The following is a 27,586-nucleotide window of genomic DNA, read 5'->3' as shown; positions in this document are numbered from 1 at the left end:
GTGACCTGAAAGAGGGTTGTGCACAAGAGATGTCCCCCCATTCTTACAGATTTGTAGCACTTTTGCAAGGAAGAGTGGGCAAATATTGCCAAATCAAGATGTGCCATGCTGAGAGACTCCTACCCAAGAAGACTGAATGCTGTAATTAAATCAAAAGGATGCTTCAGCAAGTATTAGTTTAAGGGTGTGCACACTTATGCAACCAGCTTATTGTACGTTTTTATATTTTTTTGTATTTTTCCCTCTAACAGATTTGTTTGTTTTTCAATTGAATTGTACAGGTTATAGGTCACCTTAAAGGTGGGAAAAGTTTTGAAATGATTTATTGTGGTCTCATTTTTTTTATATCACAGAAAACTGGCATTTTAACAGGGGTGTGTACACTTTTTATATCCACTGTATACATATATATATATATATATATATATATATATATATATATAGTTCCCCTTCAAAATATCTAATTCTCATAACATCAAAACTCAAAACACTGAGACCATAACATCGAATTTCATAACACTGAAAATGTATGACATTGAGTAGTGTATCCTCAAACATGTAAATGTTACAGTTTAATTTGTTAATCTTGCTGTAGCACTATAAGACGTTGTAGTTTTTATTTATATAGTTTATATAGTGGAGGAATTTATATTATTTATATAGTGTTTATTTTGCCAATCTGTACTTACTTTTAGTCCATACATGTAAGTGATTTAGACATTATGTGTACATTCTGTGTGGTGACTGCAATACAGTGGCATTGGGAAATTATCTTTTTTCCACTGTAGTGCGATCTTGGAGTTGGTTTATTTAATTTATGGGGGTGTGGGATGTGCAGGGGGGCTTGCCCCACGGCAGCAAAAAGGTAAAAAGTGGTTGTCTGGCGTTGTTATAGGTGGGGGGGGGGGTGTTATTTACATGTGCTTTTTAGTTTTCGATGTTGTTTTGCAAAGTTTCATTGTTCTGAGTTTTTGATATTATGAGTTTTCGGTGTCTTGGGTTATCGATGTTATGGTCTCAGCGTTTTGAGTTTCGATGTTATGAGAATTAGATGTTTTGAAGGGGAACCATATATATATATGTATATATATATATATATATATATGTGTATATGTATGTATATATATATATATATATCTATATGTATATGTATATATATATATATATCTATATGTGTATATATATATATACATGTATATATATATATATATATATATATATATATATATATATATGCCTGCATACATATATGTGTGCGAGGTTATGAGTCCTTAAATCGCTGACCAGCTACACTGTCTGCAAACAGGCAAAATTAAATTGTTTGACAATACAGTATTTATGCACCAAGCACAAATCTAGGTGCATGCAGTACTATAAAAATATATATTGTTTTGTGCAGGGGGCAAGCACAATATACCCTATGCATGAAGCCCCCCTGCACCATTTTACTAATGCATGCTAACCCTAACCCTGCCTCTACCCTTAACTTAAACCCCACCTTACTGTAGAAAACCCTTTCCATAAAACTGTCAGTACACGGAAAACTCAGACATGTATCATATACATCATTCCCTTCCCCAGCCCTCATTCTAACACTGACCCACAAACACTTGAGCTTGTGCACGTGCGCACACAGACACATGCACACACCCATAATACTGAAACTTTCTGCATATCTGAAAATGCAGGCATTACCTTCACCACATACACCTTCCCTTCTTTCTACAAAGAAAGTTATGACTTTTCCATGCATTCATTGTATTGATGAAGTCGCTGTTCAACAAAGTGAAGTTAACCCGTATATACAGACACACATGCATGCGCTCGCACACATTGATTCAGTCAGTACTTCTAACTCCTAATTCATATTGCTGTTAAGTGGACAATGTGATTTTACACCTTTGATAGGCTGGTACCTAATCCAGGATTAGTTTCCCCTGCCTTGTGCCCTGTCAGTGTCACGAAAGGCTGTAGCTGTGCTTTGACTATGAAGTGGACCACGCTGGCAACAGAGAATGTATGCAGTTTTTTACTCATTTTCTGTGAATTAAGGAAGCAAGTGTTCTTCCATCTTTAAACATATAAAAGTGGTTGAAAATGCCCAAAAGTTACTAATAATCTGTAGAAAGGCACCGGAAACCAGCTGGTCCACTCAGCAGAAGTTTAATCCAAAATGCACACGAACACAGTGGTTTAAAAGCACAAAGCACATCAAGCACTTAAATGTTGTAAAAACAGTTCCCCTTACGTTTTTGTCTTACAAACTTCATCAGATAGGCATGTACTGTCTCAAAGGCCATGTTAAATACATTTTCAAATGGAAATTAACCAATAAGAAGCATTGATCAATTAAACAATTAACAATGAAGGTTCAATTTAAATGAATTAAAATACAGAATGTATGAGATGAATGAAATAAAACCTGTAACATGAAATCAATCTTAAAACTTTTGTAATGTAAAATGCATCAAGTAAGGTGTATTGTGTGACTTGCCCACATAAAGTACTCCTGTTATAAAACAATAAATATTTGATAAAAAATTGTTTTTAAAAAAAACATAAAACCATGTAACAAATGGTAAAATAAGGTAGCATGAAATTCTTTTTATGTGGGTAAGACAGAGAAAGTTAAAACAAAGAATATATGAGTATGGGTACGATATAAGAAAGAAAAACGATAACAATGCCCTGTTTCAAACACTCACAAGTATGTGCAAATGATGAGTTTAAATTCTTTGTGACAGAAGTTGTACCCACTGACCCCAGGGGAGGACTCTGGAGACCCGGTTTGAACACAAGGAGTTATACTGGCAATTGGTGTTGGATGTCAGTAACCATCCAGGGTTAAATGACATGGTATCTTTAAAGCCAGTTCCAAAACTCAGGTCTGCTAAATTATAAACCACAACAGTATAACGATAATTATTACATTAAATTAATTATAGAACAATATTTATATAAATATTTATATACATTATATAGTCAGTTTATTTATGTAATCATTCTTGCTTTTTCCACTAGATGGTGCTATTTCGTGCTACCTTATTTTACCATTTTTTACATGGTTTTATGTTTTTTATAAAAAAGTTTTTATCAAATATTTAAGCAATAACCCACGCCTGGGTGTGGGTAATGCTGGATTTACCCACGGTTGGTGTGGTTTGGTCACGAGGGCGAACCCAGGTGTGGGTTATTGCTATTATACAATGACATTATTTAAGAAAAAAATACTTACTTTTCTTAAATAATGGCATTGTATAATGCCTCCGTGCTGCCCTTCCGCAGCTGACTGGTGTTCTGCAGCAGTTCTGATGTACTTTGCATGCGTATGCTTACACAGTACATCAAAGCTGTGGGTGGAAGCAATGGAGAAAGCAAGATCTCCGTTGCTTTTTACAAAGTGTCTCGCTATATTAAAGGAGTTTAACATAGCGAGACAGCTTTAGAAAAAGCAACGGAGAAAGGAAGATTTTTTTAAAGCTGTCTCACTATGTTAAACTCCTTTAACATAGCGAGACAGTTTCTAAAAAGCAACGGAGATCTTGCGTTCTCCGTTGCTGTAAAAAAAAAAAAAAAAAAAAACTTATACTAATGGAAAAAGTCCGGGCGACTGGACCTTTTTCCATTAGTATAAGTCTTTGATTTACAACGTGCATGCTGACCAATCAGTGTGCACGTTTTGAAATATTAATGGGGGGGTCGTTGTATAATTATTGTTTTATAACATGAGTATTTTATGTGGACAATTCACACAATACACCTTACTTGATGCATTTTACATTATAAAAGTTTTAAGACTGATTTCATGCTGCAGGTTTTATTTCATTCATCTCATACATTCTGTATTTTAATTCATTTAAATTGAACCTTCATTGTTAATTGTTTAATTGATCAGTGCTTCTTATTGGTTAATTTCCATTTGAAAATGTATTTAACATGGCCTTTGGGACAGTACATGCCTAGCTGATGAAGTTTGAAAGACGAAAACGTAAGGGGAACTGTTTTTACAGTGTTTATATGCTTGATGTGCTTTGTGCTTTTAAACCACTGTGTTCGTGTGCATTTTGGATTAAATTTCTGTTGAGTGGACCAGCTAGTTTCCAATGCCTTTCTACAGGTTCTTCAATCTTTACTTATCCTTTTTGCCTATGTATCTTTTCTCTTAAGATCAGTTTTTGTTCTGACTTGTCATTATCAAAGTTCCAAGTACATTGAAAGTATGACTTTGCTACTGTAAATCTGTGTTTGTTCCTTTATTGTGACTGTGGCTTCTGGTGCCTTGTAAGTTAAGAAGCATGCTGTTTCTGGGCCAAGACCCCTAACCTTTATTTTGCTCCCTGAAGGAAGGTGAGTGTTGAGGAAGTAGCACTATATGTCAGCCAAGGGAAGAATTTTAAATTTATGCACTGGAACACAATCCCAGATGGTGAAAAATAGCCCCACTCCTAAAAGGTTAAGCTTACATTGTCAGTCTGTGTTCATTGGTGTTCTAAGCTAACTTCCATTAGGGCCTTTTTAAGCCTAGCCATGCATCTCAAATCTCTGACTATTCCTGGTACCCTTGATAAGTAAGCAGGAGCTTGAGGAATGAAACATTTACAAGCAGGGACCTGGGATATGAGCCATTTATAGGCTGCCTGTTCATTAGAGATTTAGGTGCCAAACCAAGAATGAATTTCCTGTTCATCGTGTCATACTAGACTGTGTGTGCTCACAGAGCATCTGCCTGCTCCTCCTGTTACTTCTGTGGAGCTAGTGACCATGGGAACATTATTGTCCCCCTAGTAACAGCAGAACCCCATATGTACCTTCACAGGAAGGAGGGGTGACTTTATGATTAGGATTTTATACTGTTCATGTCTTCCTGATTTTCAAGGCCATGACTTTGTCTGGTTTCATAAGGGGACAGGAACCAGATTGTGGGTACTTTCCTCCCCTGTCTTTTAGTCCTGGTCTGAGTCAAAGTGCACTTCATTTTCTGAGTAGATAATAACTGGTCTGTACTGCTAGTGGTTTGAGCCTGTACTATGTAAATCCCATTCTTGAGAAGATATGACAGTGGAAAGAGAGCCGAAGCACTGTCCTTGTACCTCTCAAAGGCCTCAAACTTGACCAATCACTTCATATAGATGTAGATATTGGTGGCCTTGAATATAAGTGATCAAGGATATAAGTACCCAGTTTTCAACTATATGCAGAGGAGAAAAGAGGGGAGGATGGATTTCTGACACCCACACATGCAGCCATGATCACTGTGAACTCTAGGGATTCATTCTAATACTTTCTTTTTCTGGTATGATATTACCAGCATCACGCAGTATGCCAATAATACCGTGATGTTAGGTCTTTCCAGAATGTTCGAGCAAATGCAGATCTTTTTACACCTTCCCCTCATCATTCAGAGCGTTGGCTTTTCTGATAGTTAATCCTACAAAAACAAAAGTTGCAGGGTTTGTTGTTAGAGTGGAAGACTGCAAAGACACAGCATGTACAGACTACAGACTGTAAGATAGCTGATGTATTTGTCATCTGAAAGTATTTGGATTTCAGCCTAGACAGGTTTTCTGACAATGTGTAGTGAGTGACATTCCATAAAGAACGGGTCTGTCATATAGGGTTAAAATTGCTTATCTTCATCTGTACAGACAAAAGGATTTTGCCATTTTTACTTCCAACAGTGGACCATGTTTTGCTGTGTTCTCTCTGGCAACAGGACAGTGAGAAAATTACTTTTATATTCCACAGGCTTATCAGACTAGGGTACAAGTACAAACATGCATGAATGTTATTACACTTTCCTTTTTTCTGCTATTAGCCATCGCTGTAGCTTATAATAGCTGAGCTACAACTCTGAACTGCCCATGTGTTTCACCAAAGTCCTTGTAAGCATCTGTATGCCATACTAACAAAATAGGGAGCCTAGAACTTTAGTACAGATGTTACTTGTATTTTCCAGAGCACGGGAGAGAGCAGGGATTAGTCTTAACTGGTACTGCTACATTGTACTGAATGCTTTGAGTTATGACATTAGGAATTTGCATCTTATCATGTGTTCACTTAAAGATCACATCTTACACAAAATACAGAATTCTTGTAGACACACATAGAGATACATGGAATTTGTAGGAAAAATGCATACAGAATAATGTTCTGGTTGAGGAGTAAACATACCTCTCAGCCTCTAACTGCAAGAAATTAGGATAAAGCCTTGCAAAACAGGGGGGGATAAAGGCCCCAAAATAGCAGCACATTTTAAATGTTGTTCTTACAAACTTTGTAAGCTGCTAGAATAATAGGATTGTATTAGCATGCATTTTGTGAAGGATATGAATTCTGAAACTCAAATGCATGTCATTATTTAGTGAGTTTAATCCTCAGCTTATTCCAATGTTTTGCCAGAAAACCATAAATTTTATGAAGAACAGGACAAAAATATGAGGCAAAAATCTGGACATTCTGTGAAAATCTAGACAGTTGAAAGGTATGGGAGTGAAGTTTAAGGGAAGGCAAAAACTGAGTGATTTTTGTAATGCTGGATTGAAAGACAGTTGTTATAAAGAATAAAGAAACATCTAATTTATAATGTGCGTAAATGGAAAAATGTTGATATGGTTTGTTTTCTTTTATATTAATGCATGTGTGCCTATGTCTTAAGTGAGTGCCTATGTCTTAAGTGATATTTCAATAAAGGAGTTAAACAAATTCATGGGTGTGAAAGGTATTGTTATTTCCTAACAGAGTTGAGTTTTTGGATACTTTGCCTTTTTAATAGACCTGAGATTTTTTGGATACTGTGACTGTCACATTGTTCATGTTGTACAGGAGTAAATCTGTGGAGTCGGATCATGTAGTGGCTAATGGAAGGGAGATATCTTCTGTAGTCTGGTGTCCTGTGACTCTGCATTTATAATATTTTTGGTAGTCTGTCTCTGAAAATCTTTGAGCGGCACCAAAAAGTGTTATTTTGCTTTTGCTAGAGTTTGATAGTAAATTGTTTGGTGGAGAACCACTTTAAAATTCTAAAAGGCCTTTCTACAGTTCATTTGGTTTAAATAAGTGACCTTTGGGGTACCTCTAAGGATGGCATGGACAGGTTATATTTATAGGTGTGTCTTGAACCATTACTAGGCATTGAGAAAGCAGCCTGAACTTGAATGACTGGTCAAGAAGGCATTTATGCTTCATTCCACCGAAAGATTTTTAAATGTGTTAAAAAATTGCTTTGTGTGTGTGCCCGTGCGTGTGCATATGTATGTGTGTCTGACCTTGTCTGGCTCCATGTTGTATTTGGATCATTTTTCCATATTCAGTGACATAGTTTGCTTGTTTAATAATGGATTTTGTGCTTTTTAGATTTTGACAATTTCCTTTAAGAGCAGTTGAACAGAAAGGAACTGTACAATTCTAAAGTTGTGCAGTATTGCAGCAGATAGATTTGCTGCTGACAGTGTTTGGTTCTCAGTTTGATTCCTGGCAGGGGTAATTTCTATGCACAGTTTGTGTCTCCTTCATGAGTCTGCACTAGTTTTCATTGGATGATTTAGTTTCTTCCAACATTCCAAAGATTCTCTGTGGATGAGTTGGTGATCCTTCAGATTGCCTGTATGTTTGGGTGCGAGATATGTGTGCTTGCATGCATTTGCTTGTGCATATATGGGCATATGTGCAACCTGATCAAAAGACATCCTTTCCAGAATCCAAAATTTATTTCTGTCCCCTCTACCCACTGAGTGCTGGGGTAGGTTGCAGCTCTGACATGAGCCTGAACTGGGTAAAGTGGGTATCAAGGAAAGATTTTTATGAAGTGAAGTTTTAGCTGCCTAGTTACAGAGAACAAGTGCATTTTGCTTGACTGTGGCATAGATTCTTAAACTTGTTAGGAGAAAAACCTTTTTTAAGACGATATCACTCAACACACAGAGAAATATTTTATATAGTCATTTCTTGCCATCTCCATTTGAACCTGTCACATTTTTTCAAAATGTTTTGTTTTAATGAAAACCCTCAAAACATAAAATATATTTTCAAAAAAAAATAATAAATAAATAACCTATTAACTTAGAACAAATACACAAAATTGTACATATTCAAAAATGAAGTTTACCCCTCCAGATAGAAACAGTTGCTCTAAATTGACAACTGTACCCACAGGCATTACTTAGCCTAAAATTAAGGTTACTCATGCTGAAGTGCATGTTACTGCCTGTGCTCCCACTTATAATGATTGGTGTCTGTTATTTTTTTATACATATTTCCCTGCCAGTTGTGAAAAAAACAGCTTTATTCTTTCAGAAAGCATTACATTTTTTTACAAGCAACATCTGTATTAAATTATTGTGTGACACAGAAAATCTTACATTTATATCAGTGAAGGTAAATCATAGCAGCACAGTCTCACTTGCAAACATTATAACCTACAAACTGTGCCAACAGAACTGTAGCTACAATCATCACTTTTAATATATCAGGTCATCGTCCGTCAACCATTGCATAGCTCATTCTGATCCTGCCTTCTTTTAAACATCGTTCCCCCTCTGCATGTAGTGGTCCCACATTTCACATTTTTTTTCCTGTGTAATTTACTCCTACCCTTTTTTAAAGATCCCATTTGCAGTTATTTATCTCTAATTACTATCTTTGTTACTTGCAGTAAAGTTGGTTTAGACTTTGATTTCCATTTTCTAGTTATTGTTTTTATGGCAGCCATCATTATCAGACTCAGTAAGGTCTTACTATGTCTATGCAAGTCCAACTCTGTATCATAGCTCAAAAAGTCATTTCCCTAGTCACTCCAGTTTGCTCACCCAGCATCTTGACAGAGCAGTCTGCAGGGAATCTTTAAAGTCAGCCAACTCATTACACTCCCAGAAAATATGTTCCCAGTTGCCTTTTCTTCCCCATCATATTTCCAACATTTGCTGTCTACCTGAGGAATGATTCTTTGCAGCCTGCTTGGAGTATAAAAATATCTATGTAAACACTTCAAGGCAAAGATCCTAAATCTTCTAGATTTTGTTGCATATTGAGAGACGTATATATCCCTCCATTGTTTCTTTGTGAATTGCTTATCCAGTCTCTCTTCCCCGTTCTTCCTAACTATTTCTGATTGATTCTTGTAGTTATCATGCAGTATTTTGTATGCTCTAAGTAGTCATTTTGTAATGCCCACTTCTGTTGTAGATTCTACTAAGAACTCTACCAGTGCTGGTCTTTCGTTTAGGACCCCCACATTTCATTCTCTTTGCCTATATCTGATATCAGTCATTGATACGGAAGGCAATCTATCACCTGCAGTCGAAATAAGTTTTTAGCATCTTCTCATTCTGTTACCTTTCCCTGTCTAGTTATTTGCTCCAAATACCTTGGTTCCTTTGCCAGTTTTCTCCAATATACTCCTGCCCCACTCTTGCCTATTCTCAGTATCCCTAATTGCAACCAACCCTATCGGCGGAATCTCCTTTCTCCATTCCCATATTGGTTTAGTTCTTAGAACACCTTCTGCAACTTTATGAATGTAATATTCTGTACGATTATTGTTCACCTTAAAGGTTTGCATCCAAAATCGCAGTCTCTCCCTGTTACTTGAACTTCCCCCTGTTTCTTCATCATCTCTTTCCATGTTGAGTTTTAGTTTTCTGGTTGTGCTATGTGTAGGAGCCTTAACTGTGTTGCTCTGAAATATCCCTTCAAGCTTATCCTACTGGACTCTTGCCATCTTCTCCTCCCAGATAACGTCCTGCAACTCTTTATTAATTACTATCCACAACTTCTCCTCTGGTTGATAACAATATGCCTGACCTGTATATAAGACTAAAGGGACTTTTAACTTCTTGTATCTTACTATCAATGTCATATAACAAAGCTTCCATTTTCTCAAATTTTGTATTATCTTTTGTTTGGTCTCTTCCCACATATGCTTAGCTACTACATTGGTATGATTTTTAATCCATATTCCTAAATACTTCATTTTATCATGTCCCCATAAGTATAAATATTGCTGAACCAGTCCGTATGTGGGTACATAATTTACCGCTATTGCTTTTGTTTAGGCTTCATTAATTTTGTATCCTGTAAAGGTTTGAAATTGTCTCAGTATGTTTCACAGCATTGTAATGTCCCTTTCTGGTTCAGTCAGGTATAATATAATGTCATCTGCAAATAGAGCCAGCTTCTCTTGACTATCATACCAACTATTTACTTGAATTTCTGATTCCCTTATTTTCTTTGCCAGTGGTTCTAAGTATAATGCAAACAACACATGGGAGAGCGGACACCCCTCCCTACTTCCTCTGCTCAAGCAGAGATTATCAGAGAGGACTCTACCCACTTTAATTTTCACCTCCGATCCCTGATATATTCGCCTAATCAACCTTATATTTTTTTCAGAGAATGCAAATGCTTCGATTGCTCTGCTCATAAAGTCCCAGCTCACTCTGTTAAATGCTTTCTCTGCATCAAGACCTCCCAACAACAGTTGTATTTTTTTACATTCTGCTTCCCTCTGGATCATCGCTGTTCTATTAATGTTGTCAAATGTTTGCCTCCCCTCCACAAAACCACATTGATCCATATCTATCAAGTTTGGCATCACATTTGCCCTTCTTTAAGCCATTATAGATATAAACACTTTATAATCTTGATTTAGTGTTGAAGTAGGCCTGTATGAAGCTGGATCTGATGGATCTTTACCCTCTTTATTATTTCAGCTACTACCGCTTTCTTCTAGGATGTTGGTACTTCTCCTTCACTTAAAGTACTGTTAAACAAAACCTTCCAGATGTTTATCATTTTTTCCCTCCTAGTTTCCAGACCTCCACAGGAATACCATCTATTCCTGGGGACTTTCCTGTAGATTGGTTATACATCACCATTTTTATCTCATCTCCAGCAGTTAGTCATTAAGCCTCCTCTGCCTCTAGCCTGGGTATATTTAATTCTTCCATAAACATTTCCATTTGTACCTTTTCTTGATTTCCATATTTCTCTGCTTCGTACAGACTTTCATAGAATTTTCTAAGTATTTCCAATACTCCTATAGTATCCCTTGTTATTTTCCTTGTTATAGGCACTCCCTAAGCTTGGTAACAACCCTTTCTATTTTCGAGTCATTGCGCTAAACGTTTTTGTGCTCTAAGGTTATTATCAAAAAACAATTGCTTAACAGCAATCTTTTAAACTCATGCATATTATCGAGCTAATCCATTATTTTCTCTTTAGCATTTTGCAGTTGCTCCTTTTCTTGTTTTGTGAGATTCCCCCTATTTTGCAGTACTGTAACACTTGTCAGCCCCTCTAAATAATTCTTGTTACTTCTTAACCATATCTCCCTTTCTTTTATTTCCACCCTATTTTTAAATTCCACTTTAATTTTATCCCACACCCTAGCTAGCTATATTTAGAAATTTCTGTCTTCTTTAATAGTGCCTGAATAATTTCCACTGCCTATTCCTTAAATTCCCTTGTTTTCAACAGAGGTGGGAAAGCTCCAGTGTCTCATTTTTATTTCATTACCCTGTGTTTTTATTTTAATTATTATTGGCACATGAACTGAAATAGTTGTTGGGTGTATATCAAGACCTTCAATTAAATGCACATGTTCCTGTGAAATGTGTATTCTGTCTATCCTAGCCCAGTTTTTGTATCTTAGAGAATAGTATGTAAATGTACTCCAAACTCCTCTTACTGAATTCACATCTTCCATGCCAAATGTTTTCATACATTTCTTTAAAATGCTATCTGATTTTGTCTTGTCTTTATAGCCCTCCCAGCTAAGAAAACACTTGAATGCTTTCAGTAAACATTTTCTCCACGCCATTTCTCTTTATCAGATTGTGTTCTGGTGATATGCAAACCAGGCACAAACTGCTAAGGATATCTTGTTTACCAGAAAAAAAGCCTTATATTCAATATTCCTTTCCATTTACATGTTTTGTAATGTACTTGTTAATGGATAAATCCCTGGGTTAACCCAATAATTTGCCTATGCAAGCATGAGAAAAAGCACAATATTTTTTCTTTTGCCATGCTCTCTCAACCAGATCCTTGCTTTTTCTTTTTTTTTTTTTTTTGCACACATTGCAGTACCTACATTTCTTAAAACTGAAAAGGTAAAGAGAGAAGAAGGGAGAAAAAGAAAAAAAAAACAAAAGCACCTGTTTATATTACTATCCCCATAACATTAAAAAAAGAACCAAAAAAAAGCTTTACTTCATAGCTTGCTAAGAAAATCATGCAACGTTTAAGCATTACCATTTAGGGAAAAAAGTTTGTTTTACTTACAGTTAACTTTTTCCCCTCTCCTTCATTCTCCTAATTAGTTCTCCTAAGGTTAATAGCATAATATAGCATATGCTTTATAGTCCCGTACAAATGTCGCAAAGTCCACAAAAATCCAATATTTCCAAATCCTCTTGTTCTGCTGTTTCACAAATATAATTATTGCTTTGTTATCCCACATTTGTCTGTTTACAGGTAACTCATTTTATTCTTCAAACATTAATAAAAAGAAGCAGGGTGTAAGCTTTAAAGTTTCCCACAAGTTTAACACAGTCCAAGGAAGTTCATTATTTTCAGATTTTCCTGTTTTTTCATGTTTCACGAGTATAATTATTGCTTTATCTTCCCAGAGTTGTCGATTTCCAAGTTACTAGCTTTAATCCTGTTCATCTCCATCTCTCAAATCCTGCCTCTTTTTCATTTCCAGTATATTCCAGATTCTTCTAGTCGATTCCTATGTTTTTTCCTTCTGTCAGGCAATTGAAATAGTGGAAAAGATTTCATGGCCTCAGTCTCTCTGTAGTCCTTAGCACCAGGAGAATACAAAGCGGAACCTCCTTCTGAATCACAGCACACTCTGCTGGGCAAACTTTTGTTTTTCCTGCTTAGCATGTACTACAAAAAATGATTTTGCCCCTCCAGGGAAAACACTTTGAAGATGGCTGGGTACGGCAGTTTGAATCTCATGCCTGCTTTTCAGAATTCCCTAAATAATAGAATATATTTACTCATATTCTGCCTGGTGTACACTGAGTAATCATTCTCCACAAAAACTCTATTATCTCCCACTTTTAGCACTTTATCTTTCTGCCACAGTTTTGTCAAAAATCAGCTCCTTCTGTTGATAAGACTGCATTTTTAATAAAGGTCTAGGCTGTTTTTTAGTAACCAGATTTGGAGCATACACATGATGTGTCCTTTAAATTAACAACTCCTGTTGTGGAATACTAGTCCAGTTACTTATTTGTGCTTTCATAAAATTAACACAGTCTGTTCCTTCCAACTTCTCTGGTACATTATAAAATCTCAGGTTTTCCTTATGTGCTCTGTCCTCTAATTCTGTTATTTTTTGAAACATCTCTTCTTGTGCAGTCTCATATTCAGCCAGCCTTTTCTTCATTTCAACCGCTGAGTTTTGTAGTTCTGTCATCTTATCTGAATATCTGTTTAAAGCTTCTTCCATTTTTTTCCAGCTTTTTATTGTTTGTGTTCATATACCCCTTCAGTGTTTCATTTATTTTAACCAGGTCTATGTGTAGCTGCTTTATATTCTCCTCTAGGTTACTGGAAGTCATGTCTGGAACTTGCATTGCTTCTTGCTGAACAACTGCAGTACTTCTCCCAGTCTGTTTTTTTCCTCACCTTCTGTAGCTGATTTTCCTTTGCGTTCTTTATATTTCTTTTTTCCTGGCATCCAGGCAGTGCACTTACTAGCTGGTTACTGAAATTTACCCAGAATTGTAGGTCCACTGGCCTTCTTTGCTAAGTTTCTGTTTTCAGACTGGGAGAGCCAGAATTAAGTTGTTGTTCAATGTGTAGCCATCTTGGAATCAGAAAACATTAACTTTTAGCCGTAAGATATTGTGCAATGGCTATTTTTAAACAGAACTACATTATATACTGTTCTGTTAAATGGATTAAGGTATTAATGGTGCCAGAGAAGCTGCTTTTATTCACTTCCAATAGTTTTGAACTTTATTTTTCACTGAACTGATTGCCCTTGTACTTTAAATTTTTCATTTCCCTCAGCAAATAATGCTCAGAACTCAAACATCTCATCTCCATGAAAACATAGTCAGCAATGAGAGAAGAAACAAGTAGCTAACAACTCTGCAAATGCATGAAGGGATCTATATCAATTTCACTCATCCAGAACAGAATGTGTAACTGCTTTTAGATGCAGACTTCTTAACTCCTACTGAATATTTGCTAATGGAGAAAAACAAGCTAATATCATTGCATATGCAAGAAACTTAGCATTTCTCATGGGTGTCATAGTTTTCTCTTACTTTTATAGCCTACTTCTTAAAAAAAACACTTGTTTGTAGACTAGGTCAAGGGTATTAATCCAGACATTTGCCTTTGCAAAAATAAGAGAGAAAAAGCCTCCTAACACTACATATAATATAGTCAGTGCACTTTTACACACAACCCCAACCCCATCAGCCCAAGATTACAGCATATTAACTTAAACTTTCTTTTGTTCAACTTTTCTTCTCTTATTACATTGTAAAGCCTATGGTTCTTACACCTAAAATGCCTCTTTTCTTTAATATCTTTATCACATACAGCAGTCGTTGAAAAGACTCTCCTATCCCTGACTACATAGTACACAAAAGTGCATTACTATATAACATGCAGTTTATATCATGAAATGTTTTCGACAAATACTATTAAGAATAGGAATTGTTTTACTTATAGTTATATTTTCCTTTAGTCACTTTCTAAACATTAATGACATAAAGTGGGGTATATGCTTTACAGCCACCCACAAGTTTAACAAAGTCAACAAAAGTCCAAACTTTGCCAGACACTTTTTCTTGCAAAGTTGTATTTCACAAATGTGATGAGTGCTTTATAGTCTCACATTTATTTACTAATTTCAGTGTTGCTGGTCCTGTTCCTGTTCATCTTCATCTCTCAACACTAGACTGTGGTTCAAGTCCAAGGTATTTCCGATTCTTCTAGTCAACTCCTGTACTTTTTTGTCTCTCTCAGGAATTTTCCTTTGGAATATTGGAAAAGATTTTAATGACAAAGTAGTTCTATGAGCTTTGTTATCAGAAGAATGATAACCAGAGTCCTCTTCTGTTTGATAGCTCACCTTTTGCTGGATAAACTTTTTGTTTACTTTGTAGCTCGTTCTGCATCAAAAATGTATTTGATCCTCCAGGAAAAAATATTCTGAAGATGGCTGGATACAGCAGTTTGAATCTCGCACCTGCCTCTCAATATTTCCTGCTGACTAGAATAAATGTGCTTCTGTTATGCCAGGTGTACAGTGAACAATCATTTCCTACAAACACTACCATCTCCATTTTTAATATTTTTCCCTGCTACCACAGTTTTGTCAGGATCAACTCTTTCTGCTGGTATGATTGCAGATTTACTAATACAGGTCTTTGCTGCTTTCTCATGACCAGGTTTTAGTGCATATACTCTATGTACCCTTTCAGTTAACAAATCCAGTTACCAGTCCAGATGCAGTCTGTTTCTTCCAGTTTCTTTGGTACATCAGCAAATCTCATGTTTTTCTCTATTTGCTGTCTTCAAATGCTACCAGCTTTTTGAAACTGCTCTTCTTGAGAAGTCTCATACTCAGCCAGCCTCTGATTTATGCAGTTTTATCAGTTCACCTGAATAGCTAGTTAAAGCTTCTGTTTTTTTTTTTCAAGGCTTTTGCTATTTGGGTCGATATACTTCTTCAGTGTTTCACTTATTGTAATCACCACTACATTTTCCACTAAATTACTAGAAGCCATGTCTTGCTCCAAAACTGAAGTTTGAACTGCTCTTTGATGAACAGTTGTAGGATTATTTCCAGTCAGTGTTTCTGTTCACCTTTTTTAGTTGATTATCTTTCAGGTTCTCTAAGTTTCTTCTTTGCTGGCACCCAGGCAGTATACCTAATAGCCAGTAACTGAATTTTACTAAAGCTGGCAGAATTACTTGCGCTTATTTCTCAATTCCTTTTCTCACACTGGGAGAGCTGAAATTAAGCTGTTGATCAGTCTGCAGCCATCTTGGAAGTCCCAGTTAGGAGAGAAACCTTATCCTTATGTCAGCAGCCTTTTTATGAGAGGTTTGTCCAGGACTGCATCTACTGTAGTCAGCAGATGAATGTTATTTGATGAATCCCTTCTTTTTTGCAGTTGTACACCATTTTCTCTGGCCTAAGATTGGTTCTTTTGAAATAGTTTAGAATATCATAATATAGCATTCATTAATTAGTGCCATCAAGGAATAAGGATTCAATAGTACTGTATGTAATCCTATGAGCAGAGACCCTTAGATCTAGAAAATCATTAAAAATTGTGAGTGTTCAGAGATTATCAGGAGGTATTGTAGCTTATTCCACGGTCTTATAACTAGTAGAAAGAAAACAGCTCCAAATCCACAAATCGTACCAACAAGCGTAGGTTATTCTAAACGCAAAAAATAATTTATTTGTAACACCAAATACAGCGTTTTCGCCACTCAAATTAGAAATGGCTTCCTCAGAGAAACATATTTTTTCATTTAAAAACTCAAAATTATTTATGCCCTGTGCTAACAACGTACATACGTCACTTCCTAGTCTTACAACTCTACTTCTTAAAGGAAGCGTGACCAATATGTACTGTTTAGACAGCAATTATAAATTCGTTTCTTAAAAAGTTGTTAAAAAAATCTGTTTCAAAAGAAACGTTCTTTTTTAAAAAAAGACATTTTCAAAGTCCGTTTTTTATATATGTAAAATACAACTAAAGAAAGTAAACATTCAAGCCACAAGTCTAACATTAAAAACTTCTCTATTAGTACCTTCAATTCCCATCAGGTAAACTTTCCCCTTTGTAACACAATCAGCCACCTAGGGCTTGAAAGTACTTTTTGAATACATAAATCCAGTGACTTGTTGTCTAATATTGCATTAAACAATGCCTACCTCATGATAATTACTCCAACTATATCCCAAAATACTCAATATGTATGTAGTTTTCCAAAACATATATATATATGTGTGTAAGTGAACAATATAGTTCTTAGGTAATAACCATATCTTATTGCCCCCCCAAAAAAATTTTTTTTTTTATATAATATTTAAATACACTTCCTTAAGTAAAAAGGAACATGTATAGGGGAGGATGTTATATAATATAAATATAAATGGTGGGGCAGGAAAGAGTTTTCCCAATAGCTGTAATTCGTTCATATACCCACTTATACAAGGTCATCCATTCCTGCCCCACCATTTATATTTATATTATATAACATCCTCCCCTATACATGTTCCTTTTTACTTAAGGAAGTGTATTTAAATATTATATAAAAAAAAAAAAAATTTTTTGGGGGGGCAATAAGATATGGTTATTACCTAAGAACTATATTGTTCACTTACACACATATATATATATGTTTTGGAAAACTACATACATATTGAGTATTTTGGGATATAGTTGGAGTAATTATCATGAGGTAGGCATTGTTTAATGCAATATTAGACAACAAGTCACTGGATTTATGTATTCAAAAAGTACTTTCAAGCCCTAGGTGGCTGATTGTGTTACAAAGGGGAAAGTTTACCTGATGGGAATTGAAGGTACTAATAGAGAAGTTTTTAATGTTAGACTTGTGTCTTGAATGTTTACTTCTTTCTTTTAGTTGTATTTTACATATATAAAAAACGGACTTTGAAAATGTCTTTTTTTAAAAAAGAACGTTTCTTTTGAAACGGATTTTTTTAACAACTTTTTAAGAAACGAATTTATAATTGCTGTCTAAACAGTACATATTGGTCACGCTTCCTTTAAGAAGTAGAGTTGTAAGACTAGGAAGTGACGTATGTACGTTGTTAGCACAGGGCATAAATAACTTTGAGTTTTTAAATGAAAAAATATGTTTCTCTGAGGAAGCCATTTCTAATTTGAGTGGCGAAAATGCTGTATTTGGTGTTACAAATAAATTATTTTTTGCGTTTAGAATAACCTACGCTTGTTGGTACGATTTGTGGATTTGGAGCTGTTTTCTTTCTACTAGTTTGGTGCACGGTCTTATAACTGATTGACTAACAAAGCTGTCATCTTCCCTTGTGTTATTTTGGTTAATAACACATTTAAATTTGTTTTTTGTCTCCCCTTCCCCACCTCACTTGAATACAATTACAAAGGTGAGCTATACCTTTCATAGAAAAGCATTTTGTCAGATTAATCAATTTATGTTTTATTGAGTGTGCTACAGAACTTATTTTGTTGAGTTAACTACTTGTGCCACTGTAAGGCACTGGTCGAGTTAGTATATATAAGCAAGGGGACTGCCTGGCAGTGGGGCTAATATAAATTATTGCTTTTAATGTTTATGTGTAATAAAAGGCTTAACTGCTTTGCAACAGTAAAGTAAATATGGTGTTCTGATTGTATTACGCCTGTTTTTGGTATACAAAACATTGTGTAATAAGCATATACAAACCTAATAAAATAAGCTATTTAAAATAAGAATGATGGAACATATTAGGGACATCAAAGATCAGAAAGAAGATAAAATTGTAGTTTCTCATTTTAAAAATAAACTTAAGTGATTTTTTATTGTTACAGGGTAGTGTTTTGGAACAGATAAATTTGATAGGTGAAGATATTTTTCTTAAGAAACAACTTTTGTATAGTCTGTTTTCATCTTGAAGTATAATACAGTAATTCCCACAGGTTTAAATTGTGAAGTTAATTGGCAGTGTTTTATTTAATTGTATAATAGAATGATTGTTTTATTAGGTTTGTATATAAGGAACTGGTTTTGTGATAAATTTTATTACTCCTTGAAGGTCTTTGACAGAAGCGCTAGAGAATAAACCTTTTTTGGATCTGTGCCAGTTGTTTTGCTTTATTCGTTTGGAAGTGTGTTGTTCGTGGGTTTGAACTTATGAGTAAGTTTACAGGTTATGGCTAAGCTGAAGGAAGTGAAAACAATGGCAGTACCCTTGCTATTGGCATTAAATTCACAGCTCAAAATCACCCAATTTCTGAAACATCTCATATTTCAAAGAAGTAGTTTACATAGGACCAACAGTACCAGAATTAGCAGCATAGAAGGAACCAGTGCAACCACAGTGGTAGCAACTTCTGTATTGTATAGCAGACCATTGACATAAACTGTTATAACAGGCAGGGGATGCATGGCCCCACATCTGGAATGGGAGCAACAGTAGACTTCCACAGGCCTTGCCTGACTGCACCACTATGGAGGCAGTTGGGGATCACTGGTCCCACTACCTACAAGCACAGATAATTATCACACACACACACACACACACACACACAACAGGTTGCCCTTGGATAAAATATCCAATGGTTGTGTAATTCCATATGTCACCCCCACCGCTCTCTCCCTTCTTCTTCCCAATATCCAGGCCCCCCCAAGAGGGCGGCACTTCTGTAAGTCATAAACCTCCTTGTGAAAAGAGCCATCGAGAAAGGTTTCACCTGAGAGAGTCCAGAGTTTACTCCAGGCTCTTATCATCCTAAAAAAGACCAGTGACCTCAGGACCGTAATAGACTTATGTGGCTTAAAACGGTTTGTTCCAGAGCAAAATTCTAGATGGTCATAGTATGGTTGATTTTCTTTCTCTGTCCAAAGGAGATTGGATGAGCTCTTTAGACCTCCGGGATGTCTATCTGAATATCAAAGCCAATGTTGTTGTTGTTGTTGTGTCTTTTGGCTTATCCCAGTTAGGGGTCGCCACAGCGGAACTCCTGTCCGCTAATGTTTGGTAGTGGATTTTTACGTGCCGAGTTACCAGCCCTGATGCACAACCTTCAACGAAGGCATGCCCATTTATGTATGCCTCCACACATAATCAGAAATGACCTTTGCCTTTCAGACATTCCTCAGCCCTCAGGGTATTCATGAAATGCACGTCTGCAGCTGCTGTGTTCCAAAGGCAGCAAGTTTTGAAGCTCTTCCCTTATCTGGACAACTGACTTCAAGCCACTCCGACCATGGAGAAACTGATTACAACTTGGAATTCTTTTCTTCTTGTCTGATGCTTGGGGACTAATTGGTGTACTTTGTAAACAGCCAGCTGCAACCAGCTGTAGTTTGTAGTTTATTTGCCGAGTAATATCAGTTCCCTAATCAGTCTTCAAGCAGAAAGGATTCCTCCTGCCTTCCAAGTTATATTCTAGGTTTATCATTCTCTCTCAGTGACAGGATAAGTGTGCCTCAAGACTTTGGGGCTTATGGCAGCCATGATTTTCATTTTCCCCCATGTGATGTTATCACATGCTGATCTTCCAGTGGGCTTTGGGAACCCAGTGAAATCAATGCTGAATGACAATGAATGTCTTCCTGAGAACCCTTTCTTTCTTTCTTCTTTAACCATGGATTCTCAGTTCTAGGGTGGGAGATAACATTGTAAAGGGTCAACACACAAACATTCCAGAACTGAGAACATTCCTCTAACTTTGCAGATATTTTAGGATTCTCTTCTGCAAGAAGTGATTGCTGCACACTTAGAAGCATGTTGGTGATGTGGTTCATCAACAGGCAGGGTGAGACCTGTTCCTTCCTCCTCTATTGAACGGAATTGAAGCTGAAGAGGTGGGGAATGTCTTTGAATCTCCTTCTGGTTGCAACCAGTATACCTGGAGAAGGCAGCTCTCTAGTGAACTTTGTGATCTTTTTTGCCTGCCTGACCAGTGGCAAATGCAGGGTCTTGTTTTCCTAAATCCTCCCTTTGGGACAGCTACCCAGGGACAGCATGAGCCAAGTGTGGCCTCTGGTTCTTCTGTACCCCCCCCCCCCCAAAATGCGTTAACAAATCCTGAGTAATCCTTATAACTCCATTCTGACCTCAACAGATGTCTTGACAAATGTGGTTTCATTGATATGGCCTCACTTTCTGGAGAAACCTGGCAGACTGGAGTCCTTTAGAACCCTTCTGTCACACCTGTCTGGCAGACCTTACTGAACTTTTCATAACATCCGTTAACATTTTGGGAATCTAATTCAAATGATGTCTAGGGACACTGCTAACCCAGATTGGGTGATCCAAATTCTTGTTTTCATCCCAGAGACCCAATATCAGGAAAATAAGGACAAGTAGATGAGTTGTTCAGTTTTGGTTCTGTTAAAAAGAAGATGAACCCATTTTCTGCTTTTATTCTTGTCATGTTGGATTACCTCACTCATATTTTGAGTACTGTACTGAATTTCTGTTCTAATTAGTTCCTTATGGTCGCTATATCCATCTTCCATGAAGGTTGTCATAATTCCTCACATGCCTCCCTTAAGGTATGCAAGACCATATTAAGGGGAATCTTTTTCTTCATCCTCCACTTAGGAATCGCATTCCACCATGTGATATTAATGTTGTTTTTGAGAAGCTTAGTCAACATCCCTTTGAGTTAGCTTTTAAGGCAGTGATGGCGAACCTTTTGGGTTTGGCGTGTCAAAAATTCGGAAAGTGCCTATCTTGACTCTGCTGGCGTGTCACCCCCCCCCCCCCCCACGACAAAAGAGAAACAATTCTTTACATATTCATTTATCTAAAAAAATACAGTCCAGTCTTGTGTGCTGCTATGCATTATAAAAGTAAAAAAAAAAAAAGTCAGTGACTTGGAATAAAGAAAACTATGTGTGCACTGATAATTGGGCTTAAAACAGAGCACCAAAAAATGACCTACTTTTAATAGTAATTTTGAATTGAACTGAAAAAATGTGGAACACATTGCATTTGATTTGATTTAATTAACATCAATGAATGACTTTTTTGTTGCTGAGTTGAATAGATAAGTGCAGGGACACATATTTCTTGTATTTTTGTTCATTCAGTTTCTTTGGTAACTTGGGTGTTGGTGAACGCTGGTGTGTCACCAGTCATGACATGTCACCTTTGACACGCATGTCATAGGTTCACCATCACTATTCTAGAGCATACCTAAAGTTTCTGTCCAGGAAGATTTTTTTTTTCTTTTAGTAGTCATAGCAGTGAAGCAGATTTCTGAACTGCAAGTCTTGTGCGTCAATCCAGCCTTAACTGTTTTTTTTTAATAAGGGTAGTGTAACAACCTCTCTTTCATGTCAAAAGTGGCTACTGAAATGTGCATTAATAAGCCTTCAAGTGCTCTTTTACAGTCATGCTAATAAAGGGGAATACTTGTGATGTTTCTTTGCTCTCCACAGGCAGCTGCAATTTTATCTAGTGTGTACTAAAAGATCAAGAAAAAGTTCACAGTGATTTGTTTTTTATGCTGCCAGCAGATTAAAAGTGTCTAAAGACACATTGTCTAAGTAGCTGTATGATTTTATCAGACTGATATACACGGAATATGTCATATCCTTATCTAGTGTACCTTAAGCAGACTCTGCTAGGTATTAGCAGCTTCTCAGGTCTTCTTCTTGAATGTCTCCATTGACAATATAGTTGGGCTTCATTGGGCACAGTTGTAAATCAAGTGATTTCCATGTTTTTGTCAGTGTAAGGAGTTTGAAGTGTTCTTTCCTGACACCACATGAGTAGGTCTACTTAGGACTTTGATTTTGTCCTCACAGTAGTGGAGGAAGATGAAACCAGACCATGTCAGATATGAAAGTAATTTGCTTCCCATAATGACAGGTCTGCCAGGTCTTGGGCCACTTTCTCTACATTTCTGTCCATCTTTTTCTCAGCCTGGCAGGACAAGGGTATAATTGTGTGGATGTGAACTCTGGAGTAAGATGGTAGAAGGGGATGAAATCATGGGTAACGGGAGGAGTAACTGAGACCTGTGAAACTTTTTTGAGATGACTAAGAGCTGCTGTCTCGATGTTTGCAGTAGAGGAGGATGAAACATGACCATGAAGACCTGTTCTTATGGTGAATAAATAACTTTCAGCTTTAATGCCTCAAAAATGTGTACCTCTGAAACTGTTAAATTTCTTTTGTTTACATCTGTTAATGACAGATGAGAAAAATAAGGTACTGTAACATTGTTTAGCAAAGATATTATTCATTAAGTTGTTAAGTTTGTTATATTATCAAATTTCACAGCTGTATACCTTTTAGAGCTGGTTGTAGCAAGTCTGTGTAGAAATGTTTTGTTTATTGCATAAATTTGTCAGCATAGTTGTGCCAGTTTGTTTTAAACATGGTTGACTTATTTTTTTGTTGTGGATGTTTGGTTATTTATTGTAGACAACACAGATGCATCTGTTCTTTTGATACAGCTTAGGAGTACCAGGTGCACCAAACAGGTTTTAATTTAATTTTATTGCAGTTAGTATATTTAATAAATGGGGAAGTAAAATAGTTTAACAAGTGAAAATATGTATTACAGAATTTACACTAAGCTTCTTTTAATTGGACTGCCTGCAATATTTTTCCAGTCAGTAGCAACTAATTTAGTCAGTAAAGATACAAAATATGGAAGCATAATTATTAAAAAAATTGATATTTATGTCTAGTGATAGTAGCTTGTTGCGAATACTACAGAATTATAAATCAGAGTTACCCAGTGAAAGCAGTATACTTACTGATATAATTTAAATTATTACTAACAATAAAATATAAAATATTCTCTCTCCTGGTGTCATATTTCACATGCTGGTACAGATGTAGTAAACAAATAAAATATAATAATTCTTGTTTAATTAACATATTTCTAGCCAAACTTTTCATAGTTAGTTGCAGGGTAGTTGGAATCCCTTCACATAAAACAAGAAACATTCATTCTAATGTACTTTGAGATACTGAAAAGTATTTTTGTTGCTTAGAGGTTACTAAAGTTAATCTGTAGTAATTAGTAAGTTTGAATTATAAATGATTTGTAGAATAGTTTTGTAATATCAGTACATGTAAGGTTTCTGTTTTGATACAAGGCCGTGTTTCTCTTAGGGGAATAAATATTATCATAATGCCGTGCTGTCTTGTAGTACCAGTGTTTTTTTTCTCATTCACAGTATGATCTTGAAATCTCACCACGACATTTCGGAGTTGATGTTTCCCTTTTAACGAATGAAGAGAAGACGGTGCCAGTAGTAGCCGAAAAGCTGATCAACTACATTGAAATGCACGGGTTGTACACAGAGGGTATTTACAGGAAGTCTGGATCCACTAATAAATCCAAAGAGCTCCGTCAGGGACTGGACACAGGTATGATATAGAGATATGCAGTCTGTGAAATGCTGAGAGAGAAAAAGAGTGATCGGATGAATCAAAACATAACTCAGTACCCAGCAGCAAAAATCTGTAGTCCAAGGCTGGAGACTTTATTTGTGCAAGGCCAGTACAGCCTTCTTGTACTACAAGGTAAGGTGTGATCTTAACACAGATTAGCCCTTTCTTTTTGAGTTCCAGCCTGTCATCTAAGAGTTAAGGGTTACAGGGTCCTAAAACCAGGACCCTATTGGCTAGCAGCACTATTGCTGATGCCACTGGCTGTGTAAGGATATAGTAACTTACCCCTTTAGTTGTTTTTTTTTTTTCATTCCATTAGCAGATCACAGAAGTTAGTTTGGAGACAGAAGTTTGTTTTATAAGTGTTAGTATAAAGGCTGAGAGGGAGACTACCCGTCCATCATTCTGGTAATCTGCTATCAATAATTGATTTATACTGAATTCATAGTTGTTGGGGGGGGGGGCATTTGAAGGCTTGTTGGCATTTCTTGGGGGGGGGGGGGTAGGATGTTTCCATTGCCTGTCAGACTATGAGCATACAGTAGCTAGGATGTTTCCATTGCCTGTCAGACAATGAACAGGCAGTATTAAATGGGGTATTAGCAAACATCTGAAGTTTATAAATATGGTGCAGTACACTGGCACTTCTTGGAATGACGGCATTGCATAACTTGTATGTGGTAAAGGGGGAATCAGAGTGTATTGTCCAGTTTAGATATTGCCAAGCCAGACATGTCTGTTGTCCCTCCTCTCATAGGAGGGATAAATATAGGGGGAAAATGTTAGAATGATAGCTTATTGGTGGTGGTCAAGCGGCATGATATTTTTAGTTTTTATATGCTACTGTTAGAGGGCTGGGGGGAATGATGGACAAAAAAGTAATTATTCTCTTTCAGGCACTCAGGCATTATTTTGTTTTCCATATTTATTTTGCATTTTCATGACTTACATTTTAAATGACTACATTAGTTGCATCTTTAGATTTTCTTATAAATTGGAATTAAATTGAAAAGCAGTTGCCTAGAAGTCAATCCCTCCTGTAGTTGAATCTCGTCAGACTGTTTCTCCTTTAAATATTGGTAAAGATTTCTAGCTCTTAAACATTTGCAATTTATCTTCCTGCTTATAGCCCTGCCTCACATGCACTGTGCAAAAACATTATGGTAATTTTGAAAAGGTAAGCTGTTCTTAGGGAAGAGCAGTATGCAAGTTCTAGTATTTTGTGGGTGGATTTTTCATTCCAAACAATATTTTAATTGAACAAAAAAAAAGATAAGTGGTAGAAGAAGTGGTAGCTCCAGTTCCAAAAATATGAAAGAAACACAAAACAAAAACTGGAAACACCGGAACACAGCTAGTAACTTTAATACTGGTAAACACTTTCACAGCGTAATGCCGTTTCATCAGATCATTAAAATCTGTCCAAATTACATGGTATTTTAAAAACAATGTATTTAGAGACATGAAGCAAAGCTCAAGAAAAAGGCACATGATCAAATCTAACCGTGCATCAAAACAATGTATCTAGTCTAACAGTTCATAACTTTAAAGGTCGATAACCACATATCTAAAAGTATAATAAAATGTATAATAAAACATTACAAAAATTTTTAGAGTAAATAGAAAAATTCATAAAACCTCCTATCTTCACAATTGTCTAAGTTTAAAAAACAGTTTAAACAGATTTTCCCTTTCAACTCTTTGCTTCTATCAGGTTGTAGCTTTCTTATCCATCGTAATTCCCTTTCCTCAGTTTTGCTAAAATAGTCACCATCCTAAGACCAAAGTCCATCTTCTCATTTACCATCAAGGTAAATGAATGTATCCCCCCATTTGGATAATGTGCCTGGCAAGTGCATTGATTTCATCTCATTGCCTTATTTGTCTAACATGTTCCCTAATCCTTTCCTTAAGAGTCCTGTTTGTCTTTCCAGCATAGAAAGACATGCATAATTTGCACTGTGCCAGATACACTATATCTCTGATGTTGCAATCGGACACCTAATTAAATGTATATGTAGTGCCTAGTGTGAATAAAAATACCTTCTGAATTGATATAACAGAAATTACAGCTGCCACATGGGAAAGTGCCTCTTACATCCAAGCTAGATTCCTGTTTATTCCTATCATAACAATCTTTTTACATTTGTGTTATTTTTATATCTATATTTGGGTAGAAACTTATCTTCAGTAGTTAATATGTGACAATTTGTGTTACAGTGCTTGCAGTTTTTGCTTTGTGTTTCTTTAATATTTTAATTGAGTTATAGGTAGCGCTGTTGCCATCATATGAAGAAAATATCAGCTTTTTCTTCTATGTTAGGTGGTAGAAACCTCTTAGGCTGTTTCCTTATGTAGAAAGTGAATCTAACGGACAGGTGTGCAAGTGAAAAATTGGTAAGAACATATTGTATGATTTATATAAATGGGAAGCTGTTGCTGCTTTGTCATATTTTCATGGTACATTCTAAATGAAAGCTAGATCCGTGCCAATTTCTGTGTTAAGCTGTCATTCCCTTCTTGGGCTGCAAAAACATTTTCAGACGGAAAAGATTAGTATGAACTGAACACTAAAAAAAAAAATTCACATTCATTTCACATTCACAAGCATCTGCTTTATAGAATTGGCTACTGTGAAAAATGGGGAAAATATACTACTCTGTCAAAGGTTTAGCTGCATTAATTATAGGCTGCTGCTGTCTGTAATTTTCATGTAGTGGTTCATCGTAGCTGTTTTATTGCTGTACAACATAAGAAATGAAGAGTTCATGTTATGCTCTTGTCCCAGAAGCAGTTTCACTGCTGAATGTGAACTCTCTGTTGTGGCTGTTAACCTCCTGTACCCATTTTCTGTGGTAAACCGGACCTGATTGTGTACTGATAATTGTACAGTAACATAGTGATGTGATGGTACACTGGTAGTGTGATAGTACTTTGTGCAGTGACAGTGCATTGTGTAGTGATAGTGCAGTGGTGGAACAAGGACATAATAATAAAGTGTTAGTGATATAGCAGCTTAGAGGCAATGCAGTTACACATTGAAGGGGCATTTCTGCCACAGTTGCAACATGACATTGTGTTGATGATACAGCAGCAAAGTGACGGTTCGTTGATGGTACACAAGCATGATTATGTGGTTTCAGTGGCACAAACAGCTGTGTGTTCATCAAGTTCTGCATAATATAGTGTTAACTTTTGAAATAGTTAATGCAGCATTGTTGAGAAAAACAAACTAGCAATGTTTGAATATTTGCTGGATGTACATTGGATGACCTTCTTGGCACTGACTAAAATGTTTGTGTGTAAAGTCATGGGCAGTAGTTCAGACTAAGACACACTGATATGTAGAGTAGCAAACTGCACTCTCAGTGTGATGTCCATACCAGCAGTTCCAAATTAGTTTCTACTCACTTATTTCCCCTTAAGCAGCTGACATACAAGTTTGCAAATTAAAAAAAGTACATG

General features: G+C 36.3%; 1 protein-coding gene across 4 annotated transcripts in view; it reads left to right on the top strand.

Moving 5' to 3' along the window:
- The window catches only part of MYO9A (myosin IXA), a 2,281,069-nt gene that overhangs the window by 2,080,857 nt on the left and 172,626 nt on the right, over positions 1 to 27,586 (top strand). For all 4 annotated transcript variants that reach the window (XM_044077496.1, XM_044077494.1, XM_044077495.1 and 1 more), the window contains one exon: positions 23,905 to 24,097. In XM_044077496.1, coding sequence (XP_043933431.1) covers positions 23,905 to 24,097 — 193 coding nt within the window. The remainder of the gene's footprint in view (positions 1 to 23,904; positions 24,098 to 27,586) is intronic.

The sequence above is a fragment of the Protopterus annectens genome, chromosome 7.part0 (assembly GCF_019279795.1).
Source record: "Protopterus annectens isolate FY-2018-M chromosome 7.part0, PAN1.0, whole genome shotgun sequence".
Classification (NCBI taxonomy): Eukaryota; Metazoa; Chordata; order Ceratodontiformes; family Protopteridae; genus Protopterus; species Protopterus annectens.
This window is presented reverse-complemented; position numbering and strand designations above follow the sequence as displayed.